At 38.9% G+C, this 13,599-nt stretch overlaps 1 protein-coding gene across 1 annotated transcript in view; it reads right to left on the bottom strand.

Moving 5' to 3' along the window:
* The window catches only part of LOC115434306 (receptor tyrosine-protein kinase erbB-4-like), a 458,688-nt gene that overhangs the window by 103,888 nt on the left and 341,201 nt on the right, over positions 1 to 13,599 (bottom strand). Inside the window, exons 11-13 of the mRNA XM_030156187.1 lie at positions 13,479 to 13,569; positions 8,685 to 8,890; positions 4,379 to 4,511 (exon numbers count right to left, since the gene is read on the bottom strand). Of these exons, the coding sequence (XP_030012047.1) occupies positions 4,379 to 4,511; positions 8,685 to 8,890; positions 13,479 to 13,569 (430 nt within the window). The remainder of the gene's footprint in view (positions 1 to 4,378; positions 4,512 to 8,684; positions 8,891 to 13,478; positions 13,570 to 13,599) is intronic.

Below are 13,599 nucleotides of genomic sequence, written 5' to 3'. Positions count from 1 at the left end.
TCACATAAAGATAAGAACTGTGTTTAGAATGAGAGTGGGTCACTTTGGTGAGTCCACCATGTTTCCACAAAAGCTTAGAAAAGACTTCCTTGTCTTCTTTTTTACATTTTATAGAATGGAAAGAGCCAAAATCCCTTCAACTGAAAAACCCAAAATGCATAAAATCTGCAACTTCACCACTAGATGTCAGTGCATATCACAAACTGAACATTTAATCCAAAAATCTGCTTAGTAGGGTGAGGTGGTAAACATCTTATCAAGTAGGCCACTTTTGACTTTGTGTATTTCAGTTTTCATATATATTACATACACTGTAGTGTTGTAAATGTACTGACAGGACCTCTATTAACTGCCTTCAACAGTTAGAACTTTTCAGTCCTGCCAATGCTGCCACATAATGTTTCCTACGAATATCATCTTTATCTTGCGTTGTTGAAAAAGATAATATTCTGCATCTTCTTTTAGGGGAAGTTAGCAGGGGAAGGTTAGGGTAGATGGCGGATATATAAAATTCAGAACTTTTCCAACTGCATTTTTAGGTTTAAGCAATAAATGCACTTTGGTTGTGGCAAGAAAAAGACTGTGGATTGGTCTAAATATTCATAAACACAGTTTGAGTTATGATTAGTTTCGGAATCCCTATAACATCATAAAACTTAATACTGCGTTGCTTGTGTGGTGACATTTTATTACATCTGTATAAAATACTGTATTTACACTGTTACTTAGCCCACTTAGCCACTGGCACAGGGAGGCATGGACAGTACTGTTCAAAACAGTAATGTTCAGTGAAGACTGTCCAATAAGATGAATATAGATGAGTTACTATCACAATGTGAATTACTGCAGCTATACTTAAGATTAGGTATTTGTCACAAAATACTTAAATATTTGCAGTATGTTGCCTACTTCTGCATAAAAAGGCAGAATAAATCTTACATTTATGTATGTTTTTCTATTTATCATTGCAATTTGTTCATGATACATGTTCTCAGAATACCTCTGTACTGTGTGAGGTATGTCCTAGTGATGCATTTCAGAGTACAGTAAGAGCTGCCACAACAGCATTTGACCCATTGTGGTCAAAAGTACAATAAATATCCCTTGTATATTCTCTATAACCTTAAATTCTTCTGTTGTGTACATATTTACTGCACAGTCTGTCTTTAAAGTATCTGCACCTGATGAGACATTTACCAGACTCTTTATTTAGCCTGTTAGAGTGATGCATGCAGTTCATGATGGCTTTGCTTTTCCACTTACACTTCTAAAGGAATAGAGGTAAACAATAGAGCTCAATATTGGGTTCATACACTGCAATTACACCGACAGAGGCTACACACTGCCTGAGGCCAGGCGGCTCAATCCTTATTCGTGTGTTTGTGCATCTATGTGGCTGATCTATAAATTTCTCCCTTGTTTGTGGCCAAACTGGCGCATTATCATGGGGTTTTTTTTGAAGTTGTGGTGTCTCTGGTGAGCGGAGGCTGGCTGTTGTCAATAACAACTGGCACCGATCAAAAACACTTTTCACATCAGAGGGATCGATGAGCCGATGCAGAGGACAGGCACCCTCGGAGACAAGACTCTCCCAGTTACAAACAAGCCGCCTCTTTCTCACAGTGCAGAGATAATGAGAGCGGCTGCCTGCATGGGGCTTCGTTTTGTTATTTGCATATGACGTTGACAGCGCCGACCACAGATTCAACACATCCCTCCAACATTTACACAATCTTCTGCTGTGAAATTCGGACCTCCTGCAGATGCGTTTTATTTTACACGGTGAATATTACATGAACTTGGTGGTTCTAAAAGCTACAAAAAGGAAAAGAGACTTTCTGACACTCTTGAGTTCACTTGTATGACATTAAAGGGTGATAAAAGTGACATAAAATCCAGAGTTTTAATGTCAGGCCATTTTCTGAACAGTGTTAATGGTGTTCACTGCAGTATATATTTTAACATCCAAACTTCCCATTTCTCTCTTTCCATTTCCCACTCGTCTTTCTTTCCCTTGTTCCAAAATAAATTAGATTTCTGTTCTGGAAGCTCCGTCCAAGGGAATCCTTTAGAAAAGGGCCTGGCCAGTGGAGAGGTATCTCTTTTGTTGGAAAACATGGAGGAGAGACAAAGACTTGAGCAGCGGTGCTCTCCAGGGTCATTTCCATTCCGTCAAAGCCGTTCCTCCTGATCGGCCCCCTTCACGGATGGAAGTGTGCTCCACGGCCCCGTTGGGGATGGCCTGATGGGGGATTAGCCCTGTTTTAGCCAGAATTTAAACAAGACCGTGGCCACTATTCAGACCTCCGAACCTCCAGCAAAACCACAGCCACAGCCAACCCACCAGAGCAACTTTTTTAATTAAACACTTTCAACGCCTTCCTAATCCGCCTTCTCCCTCCTCCCCTTACCCTCAGTGGACGCCATCTCAGACATTTTCCTCTCCCCTCTCGTGCTCCAGCTCTCCCTTTTGCTCTTCTTTTGTTTTATTCAACAGACGTGCAAACTGAAGGGAATTAGTGCCTTTCCTCATTAAGAATGGAGACATATAACGAGGGCGAGCAGAGAATCTTAAGGTTTAAAATCACCAACCCGAAAACATATTTAATGAGGAACACTAAACTCATTACAGATACATACAGACTGATACAGTACATTGAAGTATGAACAGAGTACAGTCGGAACAAATAGGCTTTCCTTTCTGCACCCAAAAGCAAAGCCTAAATTCCAAAAAGTAAAATATTAATATTAACCAGTAGCAGTTCACGATTCATATGATTAACATTGTATTATCTACATGTAACTAGAAACTTTTGTTTTACCATTTTAAAGTAGTCCAGCTCCAAGGAGAATGGCTTTTCTCTCATAATTTTAGTTTCTTCCTCACACTATCAACCAAATGTGCAAAAACAAAACAAACATTCTTGATAAGAAGCCAATTCAGTATCATTACAATAAGACACCAGCAGGATGTATTACAGGCTGCATTCAGGCTGTTACTACACAATGTGTGGCAATGCTTTACATATTGCATTTAGGCTGTTTATTATGACAAGATGACGTGAATATGGATTATATTCTGTTGAGCTGTTACATAATGCATTGCAGGAAACAAGTAAACAACACTAGCTACACTATTTTCTTCCAGACAGAGGTAAGTATTGCAATTGTTTTATTTGGAATGTGGGTAAAAAATAAAATCTAAGGGCTATCCAAGGCTTCCATCTCTTAAAAGGTGTGTTTCATGTGCCAAGAATAAATCTTCCTAACAATAGAGCTGGGCAGGTGGCAAACTGTCCCCCTGGCTAAACCCTGAGGTTATGGACATTTGGATTCTATGGCATGACACAAACTGAGAAGCAGGCCTGCCGACTGTAACTTGATGCATCACAGCGTCTGACTGTATTTACAGTATATCGTAAGAAACAAGTGCGCTTCAGCTGCACCCCTGCCACGTGCCGCCTTTCCTTCACCAGCCATCAAAGCCTTCGCTGTGAGCTGTTTTTCCCGGCAACTTCAAAGACTCCCTCCCACTTACGGTGCCGGGAAGAAGGACCGGCAACAAGTCAACATGACCGAGGGTTGCTCGCTCGCGCACACATGCATGCTCTCTCTCTTCCACTCCCCTGGGAAAAACACTGACTTGACATCACTGCTTGTAAGAAAAGTCGTATTTATCTTGTGGCAGGCGCTGCCGGTACAGTCTTATTTTAGGTGGATGCTTTCAAGAATTGTGATTCACAACATTTGCTGTGTTCATTCAGGAGCTGCACAAAAGGCTGGAAACTACAGATACAAAGACGTGTTCCTCCCCAGGTGAGCTGGTACTGATCTTTATGACAGAGGATGAAGCAATGGCCTGAATGTAATTATTCTCAGTGAAAACAACACTGGTGGACTGAGGATCCTCTAAGGGTCTTTGTCACAAGTGTCAATCATTTCTCAACATAACCCATGCTTATGTGTGTCAGACTTAACATGGAAGACAAACTAAAATATAATACCTCAAAAATTGATTCAGGACGATGTAAACACCCTTTCAACTGCTCGTGCTAAGCGTGTCTGCGTAAAATTCTTTATTGGTTCATCTCATTGCATTTGTGCCAATCAGCAATTAGATTCTCCTCCTCCACAGCCCTTGAGGATGCTTTGACATCATTCTCATGCATCAAAGCTGTTTAAATTGATTTTATTTCCTCTGCCTGTCATGTATGGCTGCTTGCAAGCGAATGAATGCAGTCTCAAGATGCTGTAATGATCTGGCATTTAGGAAAATGCTCATTTTCCGGCCAGTTTTACACAATCACAGCAAATCCGACCCCAGTGTTCTCATTTGTGGAGTAAACAGGAAATGTAAGCTGGTGTTTGTGAAACTCACCCGTCAAAGAGGTTGCAGGATTCTACACAGGTACGGCCCCGTCTGAAATATCTGCAGGAAAGACACTGGTCTGGCCCCGGGCCCCAGCAGCCATCGTCTGAACACATTCGGTCGCACACCATACGCTGTTGAACTGCAAAGATACAAAAGTAAGTAAGTGTTATTAGTAAATACACAACCACAGATTTAAAGTGATTTAAGTTACTTTAAGTTATGCCATTCGCTTTATTTAGACCCTCTAATAAATACACTGTTGGTCCTTTAGCAAAACAGTGCTTAGTTAGAATATTTATGCTAATACAGGGCTTTGAGGTCTGCCATGTAGACTTTACTGCCAAGGCAGACGTTCACGGCTTCTGTTTATTGAATAAAGCATATTTTCATCATACCTTTAGTGTAACTGTTCATTTTTGCATTACAACATAACATACTTTTAGTCTTTTTTCTTTTGAAATTTTCTTTGCACTTTTAGACTTGGAAAAATGCTTTAAAAGTGCATGTCTTAAATCATGTTAGAACAACTTCCTCACATGTTAGCCTCATATGGATCTCGACGTTATCTCATTTTTAGATTTTTTTAAGTTAATATATTGCAGTTTTAGTGTTACAGGGGTTGTCTTTTTTAATATTCGATCTGAGATTTTTTTATATGCCCTCTTGCATCTTTCCATTTTGCAGTTACGTTTCCTCCATTCTGTTACTCTGGTTGTTCAACCGTTAACCTCTACAGCCAGTAGACATTCTCACAATTTACTGCTCAAAAGCTTAGTATTTTGAGTTCCCTAGAGTTCTATCTAAAGGCAACATAACAATGTCAAGTATTTTTAGATGGAGACGTTTCAAATATTTTAATTAGAAAACTAGCTGCTACTCGGCCACTTACAGTAGCCTATGTTGTTGTGCAATAATTGAGCATACTGTATGAGTCAGCCAGCCTGCTAATTAGTGTGTTTACACATTACATTGGGTTGACATTACTGTTATGAGACGTAACTCCATGTGTTAATATAATTATCAGAAATTACTTGGAGGCTTTTTACCAAACACCTTCTTTGTAGCTGTGTGTTTTGTGTGTGTTTTCAGTAAGGTAACAGTAATGTTAGTCTGATGTGGTTCAGCCCCTCACACTCCGGTTCCACTCTTCTGTCCAAATATGGTCAGGTCTGACTCCAAAAGAAGATTGAGCACTAGTAGCAGAGAAAGTTCAGGTAAAAAACTGCACAGTCAAGAGTAATTCCCAGTATCTTTGTCATGGGGTTTTACTACCGCCCTACTTCTTTAGAAGAATAACAGCAGGTCCTGAGTCTGTCTATTCACACCAGTACAAGACATACAACCAGATTCTTTCAACCCACAGTTACTGAAGTAAATTTAGGACCCATTTTTCACAACTCACACCCTCATTCAAAACACTTCTGGCATTTTTCAAATAAATAATCAAGAGAAAATATACTTTACTGTTTGAGGCCTGTCTATGTCTCTGCACTTCTAGTTTCCAGGAAATACATGATGTTACTGTAATATTATTCTATTTAGCCTTTTATTATACTTCAAGCAGCATATGACTTTCATCACATTTTTTTTTCAAATTTGTATAACCTAAGTGGTAGCCTAAATATCAGGAATCCATTAGTCTTTCCATGCTTATGCACCTGAATCACTTCCCTCACAGTGAATAACTTCGAATGACTCCACCAAAAACACAGTCCGCTTGTTTACATAACAAACCAAAAACGTCACTCTGGCCTTTCTGGAAATTTTGTCACAAAGTGCATTGTGGGAATGGCGACCAAGCACAAGCGATTTCTCACAGATTAGGCAAGAAAACGAGCCATATCGCCACAACGTAAAAAAAATTATACAGTCCACCAGGGTTGTTTTAAAGAATGAGTATAGTCAGTGAATGGAGGTAAAGGCCACATTTGGGTTCAACACTCACAAAGAGACAGCCAAATTGCTGCTGAGTGGAATTCCCATTCCCACAATGCATTTCGCGACAAAATTTCCAAAAAGGCCCGTGTGACGTTTTGGTTTGTTATGTAAACAAGCGGACTGTGTTCATGATGGAGTCATCTTCAACGTTGTTGTGAGGGAAGTGATTCAGGTGTGTAAGCACGGAAAAATTAGTGGATTAGTGATAATTAGGCTAACACTGGGGTTTTCCAAATTAAAAAAAAAAAAAATTGTGATGAAAGTCATATGCTGCTATAAGCTATTCACATGGCATTCTCAGCCCTTCTGAAAGCACCCACTCAGGAGACAGGAAGTGTATATTGTGTTATCTTTGTTCTCATGGATCTGTGCTAGTGGGTTTGTGCAGTCTGTGTTAATGTGCAACATGATACAGAATCCTTAAATATGATAAATAGGACATTTATGGGCTGTCTAATTATACCCTACTGATGTAATATGATTTAATGTATGTGCTTTCTTACTGCTGTATGTGCATGAGTTATGAGTCTGAGTTTATTTAGTGCATTCCCACTTGAGACTAAAGTGATTTTTGGTGCCCGTGGATGCATTTCCCTGCTCGTCTGCATGCACATTTGTGTGGGAACTCCTATCGCCAAGGGCTGCCCATCGCTGTGACCGGGCATTGGTATTCCCCGCACCTCTGCCATTAAAGAACACCCAACTAGAACCTTAAGCCCCTTTTCCCGTTGAACCACAACAATCAATGCTGTTCAACGTGGGCTCCAACCAATGAGTGACACTCACATCCCCGGGAGTGTTGCGTGGTGGGGGCCTAACCCTTTGTCAACATCCAGACAGTCAATGGTAGACGGGATTGAGTCTAATGAAGAGGCCTGTGTAAGGCTTCATCGATCCATCTCTAACACACACACATACCGCACTCATTAACTAGCTAATGATATCAACCACAGCCTGGCAGGACCAAGAAAAACTACCACGGCCTGTGTGTGTCTCTGTGGTATCTTTCCCACAAGGATCTTCACAACACTAATGGTCAAAGAAGTATTCTGATTGTTTACTTTAGAAACAATTCTCATGGTAGGTACACTGTCAAAATAATCTATCAGTAAAAGTCCTGCTTTAATATGTATTAAGGTATACATCAGTAAAATGTACTTAAAGTATGACAATGTTCACAGGATGATTGTGGTCTAATTTTGTAGAGTTTAATCTATAGCAACATATAATTTCCCAGAAGACCATTGTATGTTTGCTGTGTTGCTGTCCTGTGAAAACCAATCATCTCTAAAAAGTCAACTTTAATTGATCTCAGAAGAAACAGGATTGTTTTTAGCTTTGTGATGATGCATTTTCTAGTTAATTACAACAAACTTTCAGAGTTAAGACATTTGGAAATACATGATTTGCATTGGACAGGAGGGTGAGGATAACCAATGATCTGGGAGCTGAAGGTGTCACAAAAGTAGTGGAGTAATAAGTACAATATATGATTATGAGACGCAGTGGAGTAGATGGATAATGCTGCAGGAAATGAAACCCTCAAGTCCATCAAACCTGGTCCTTAGAATATATAATATAGTGTTTGAATAAAGTGCTATGTGACATTTGCCCAGACAAGTTGCAAAAATGTAGCAAACATGATCAAGCTTATAATTCTTGGTGGAATATATGACTAATAATAGCAGATAATTACTCTCTGTGGTGTTATCTTTGTTTCCTCTGTACTTGTTGCATTGCATTTTCTTTCATTGCTAATGCAAGGATAACTCTGTTTTATTTAAACCTCCTCACGCACAGGAACTAAAGTGAAAACCCTCAGTTCTTATGACAGTCTCCAACACGTGCAGCATAAGCCACATGTGGACTCCAGGCATGTCATGCTGGAGCTGGATTTACAGAGATATGTGGGGAATCTAAGTTTGGAATTAATTAGAAAGCTTATGGTGGAGGAGACAAGAGAACAGGTGCATTAATGGGGGTTTGGTTACCACTGTTTCCATGTGAGGGTGTGCACGTGTGGACTTCACTGTGGTAGACAAAGCCTTTCCATGCTGGCTTACGGGTGTCAATATCTGCATTTCTCTATATAAAAAGCTGAAAATGGCAAACAAATCTAAATTGTTAAATTGTATGAATTGATTCCACACAGGCAGGGATTTAATTTAATTTAATTTACTGATATGTTCCTTGTGGAGGTAAACTGTCAAACATCTGCTGATATAATTTTCAGTGAGGAAACTTTAAATTACATTAGATGATGGCAGGTGCTGCTTCCATTAGAGGGGATTTACAGCGGTTTATTCTATTTGTTGTTCTCATAATTTTACTAAGTCACTGATGGACTTCATCCCCTCACACCACCACTACTCACTGCATTCCTTTGGGTCCCTGTTGTTGCGAATGAGGACCTTCTGGTTGGGCGTCCTGAACAGCGAGGTCCAATTGACCGTGTTGTAAAAGCACAGGCGGCTGTTGTTGAAGATGTAAACGTTGCCGGCGCTGATCTCGTCCAGAGACTGGAACTGGAGGGAAGAGATCCAGCGCTGCTTGAGGATCAGCAGGGAAATACCACTGCCACTGTGGGACGAGAGGAGAGAGTGGGGTTATTAGAAACAGAGGAGAGAAAAAGAACATGATGGGATGAAAAAGAAGGCAAAGTGAACAGAGAGAGAGAGAATAAGGGATGAAATAGAAACATTCAAATAAGGCATGAAAAAAGAGACAAGAAAGGACAGTGAAGGAGAAGGAGAGTTGGTGAAACTGAAGAAAGGGAATAGAGGAAAAAGTACTGATTTTAATTCATTATTCCAAGTAAAAGTGAAAAATTTGAATGTCTAGCAGGTCTCAGAAGGACATTCCTACAGCTCATCCTGTCATATTAATCTAAGTTTATTATGAAATGGGATCTTATTGATACTAACTTGAATCAAGATTCTAAAATATACTGAAAACCGTTAAACTGAGCAACAGAAACAGAACTCAAATCACTAAGATAAGCGTTCTCTGGAGTCCAGTTCCCTTTTCTAGTCCCTGTTGTCATCTGTGAAATGCCCTAATGAATACACAAAGGGATTATTTTTTTCCTTTGATGTGTTTTTCTGTTTCAGCTAAAATCAGTCTTGATGTTGTGAAGATGCATATGATCAAAAAAAAAAGTCCTGTTTATATATAAGCACTAATTACTCTGCAAATGTTTTAAATTGATTTAAATACTAAGTAAATTGCTATAAATTGTAATTAACAAGCCTGTTTTGTCAATGTGTGGATTAAAAAGCACAGATATTTGTGTCCCATGTAGGAAGGTAAAGTAAATGCTGTCAGAAACATGAACACTCCACTAACGTCCAGATACCTGTAAATTCAACAAACATATATGTGAGCAAATAGTGAAACAAGCATCAAATTTTGCACAATTATTCTGTGGTTATGAAAAAAATCCAACATAATGGCCAAGTGGTATTAATCATACATTAATGTAATAAATGAAACTATATTTAATGTGCTATTAAAACCATTTTTTAATTGGACATTACATGACATTGTTTTTTATTCATATTCATATTAGTCACAACTTTGTGAAGATGTTCCATTATTATTGGTTGGGTAGATGACTATTAAAAGCTGCACATGACTTTGTGACCAATTTCTAATCAAATCTGTAAAACCTGAGTCATAGCCTAAGTATCACAAATCCATAAGTCTTTCTGTGATTACGCACCTGAATCTCTTCCCTCATGGTTAACGAGTTTAAAGTGTACTCCACCATAAACAGTCCATTTGTTTACAAACAGAGCCGGGAGGTCACTCGGGCATTTTCAGAAATTAGTCGCGATGTGCATTGTGGGAAGCGGAGCTCCACACAGCCACATTATGGCCACAGTGGCAACAAACACTGAAACAGCTTCATTGTCTCTTGCTACTGCGGCTGTGTGGAGCTCCGCTTCCCACAGTGCACATCACGACAAATCTCAGAAAAGAGATTCTGGTGCATAATCACGGAAGAGCTTACAGATTTGTGATACTTAGACTTAGACTCTGGTTTTACAGATCTGATGAAAAATTGGTGATGAAAGTCATACGCAGCTTTAAATATAAATGTTTTAGAAAAGAAAAGACTTCCAGCAGACATATTTGGCAGCCATTTTGAAACCTGTCTGTCATGTTGGATTATAAGGTGAACGTAGGTAGATTGACTACATATCCCCAGGGGAAAAAAAGAGAAAAGAAGCAACCAAAGAAGGTGACTGGAAAGAAAAAAGCCAAACAAAAAGGGGAAGATGGTAACAGAAGCAAGGAAAGATAAAATGGAAAACACTGAGAAGATAAAAGGGAGGCAGATGAGGGAGAAAACAGGAGGAAGTGGGAGGGTGCTGCAGCCCTAAATGGTTCTAAAGCATTGCTGAGCTACAGGTTCATCACTGGCGTTCACACAACAAGATCTCATCTCCTTTGACTCTGCCAGCACTATCCCTCGGATCTGCCACTTGCAAGCGAACACAGAACCTGGTATCAAAACAGGGCTAATCAAAGCCGCATGACAGCGAGGCTTCAAAGAGCCGCTGAGCAGAACAACATGGGCTTGCAGCTCATTAGCTCCGACGGTAAGCATCTGAACACAGGGAAACGGCGAGGAACAGAGAGGGGATCTCAGCGAACAAAGGCAGCTTATAACATCAGCATCTGCACAGAACGTAAATGGAATAGTGCCTCGTTCAATTTGGATTCAAAGGCAACAAACACCATTTCTGAGCATGACCCTTCTCAGAGGAAATGGCTTCGTAGTAAGTGGTGCTTGTGTTCATTTATCAGTCAGAGCATCCACACAAATGCTCATGAAGACATCTCACAGTAAAAGCCTCTGTCAGTGGCTGTAACTGCTGAGTGAGAATGAAGCAAACTTTTCAATGAGTTTTTACTGAGTAAACCAGGCTGTGACCATGGTTGTAATAACAATAATAGGCTGAGGCCTTCTGTTGGTGTTTTTAGTCTCAACATCTGTTTACTGCTGCTTTAGAAAAAGACAGCTGAGCTCCAATCAGATTATGCAGAAAAGGCTCCATCTCTCATTAAATGCATTTTTTCTCAAACAGTAAAAAAAATAAGAACTTTTGTTTAAGAATTTACATAAAGTCTTCTAATGTGATTTTCCAAAATCTGCATAAAATATGGTGATGGAAACCCAGCTCATTTGCCTCTAACACCTACACATGGTTTGGGTCAAATTAGATGTTTTATGTGCGAGTCAAAAGGTGCATGAGTCATTATTAGACTTCGGAGCTGTTTTGTGTTTACTTTGATTCTGTAAAGAACTCAAACTGTTTTCCTTTGATTTTGGACAAGAGGGAAGTTGTAAGTAAGAGACATATGAACTAAAGCACTGTACAGATACACTGATGATACTGTTGTGTAACTTTGTATTTCTGCAGAATTTGTTAAAAAACACAGAAATGACTCTAAAGTGAAACAGATGCATTAGTATCTTCAGATGTAATACTGCTGATGACCACTAGATCAACCTCATATTTTGTTTGTAAGTATGAGTTCACGTTTTTGGTTTCAAGAAAACCATTAAAAAATGACCTTAACCAACCTGGTCAGTTAGCATAGTATAGCTACATTAGCTAAAGTTAGCAACTAGTAACTAGTGTTGCATCCTGATGATTTTGGAAAGCTTCCTGTTGAGTTCCTGCTGGTTCACCTGTGCTACCTTAGTGGTGGTGACTATATTAGGAAGCCCTTTGCTTCTCTTTGTCCCTCTCTCTGTTCCAGCTCTAGAGACAGCCAGCTTCAGCAACTTTGGGTGCTTGCATCAAACCGTTTGACTTTCGTTTTGGTTTGACTAAGTTTCCTATTATTTCAATTAACCTTATTTTTTTGTTACTTGTGGTCCTGGGTCTACACTGCAAACAGGGGTGTCTAAAAACTAAATCTGAAGAAAAAGGTACCCAAAACATGTGAAATATCTGTCCATACAGCAAGATAATTTCACTTGACAAGATTTCTTGAATTAAGATTGTTAAATCTAGAAATAAGCATGTGTACAGATGTATGAACACATAAAATAAGAAACTAACTCTTAAAACAAGATAAAAACCTAACACTAACACAAGTTTTGTTTTGTTTGTTTTTTTATCTTGGTAAGAACCGAATAATTTGCAGTGTATTATTATGTTCAGCTCACGAATCAGCTGTAATTCTAGGGTGTTAATTAGTGTATCTTTAGATAATACAAAGTTGACATTATATTATGCCAAATGCAAATGTATGTGTTCACATTTAGCAAGTGGCTAAAATTACATGCGGAGTTCAAATTAACAGTAAGCTACAGTTACTGTTAGTGTTGGGTTCACCCTTCACTCCTTCATAACTCCATCCTAAATAGATGCTATTTATCCTAAATAAAAAAGAAAAAATAGAAAAAAAGGCCAAACTTAAAGGTTTACCCATAAACCAATGGGAGACATTTGCTTCTTTTATGTATACACTTAGCTGGGTATTTGGGAAAACAGATATTTTCTGTTGTGTTTTTCTCTTTTATTATCTTGTATGACTGCACTGCCATGATCATATTGTTGTGTATAATTCAATTACTGCATTATGTATTAGTTGTGGTTGAATGCTAAAATTAGGAAAAATATATTGTTTGATTCTTGTATTAAGTTAGTGATAAAGGTGTAAAAGCGCTTGAGGGGTAGGATTAAATAAGTTTATACTTCTTCCTACTCTTTTTCGACCATGCAAAATTCAGACTTGCACATACTTGAAGATAGATTCTGTTCATTTAAATGTTATTTTGTTTTTGTACTATTTTACTTTGTTTCGTTTTATTTTGTTTCTTTGCATGTTTGTAATAAATAAATAAAATCCACATGAAAACTCCAGTTTAGGTCACTGAAAACGATTAGGCTCTGTTTAAAGTGGAGATTTTGGAAAACTCCATTTTCAGTCATAGGATCCACAGGTTACAGTATGCGACAAACAATGCGTCAATGCCATGTGCAATCTTTTGTTTGTCCTAACCCTAACCCTATGATAGTGCTCTCCAGACATAATTATGCAGGTTTGTGTAAATGAAAACTTCTAAAATGATCTGGTGTGTACAATGTCATTATTGAAAACAGACATATACCCGGCTGCCTGTGAAAACAGACACTGACAGACTCACCTGTAAAGTGATCGGCCTCCGATGGTTGCCAGGTTGGAGAAAACACTCAGATCTGTCATGTTTTCGGGCCATGATTGGATGTTGAGGTATCCTTTAAGACACAAAACAGGAGAACAGTAAC

This window comes from Sphaeramia orbicularis, chromosome 2 (assembly GCF_902148855.1).
Source record: "Sphaeramia orbicularis chromosome 2, fSphaOr1.1, whole genome shotgun sequence".
NCBI classification, from domain to species: domain Eukaryota; kingdom Metazoa; phylum Chordata; class Actinopteri; order Kurtiformes; family Apogonidae; genus Sphaeramia; species Sphaeramia orbicularis.
The sequence above is the reverse complement of the archived record's forward strand: the minus strand, read 5'-3'. Positions and strand labels throughout refer to the sequence as shown.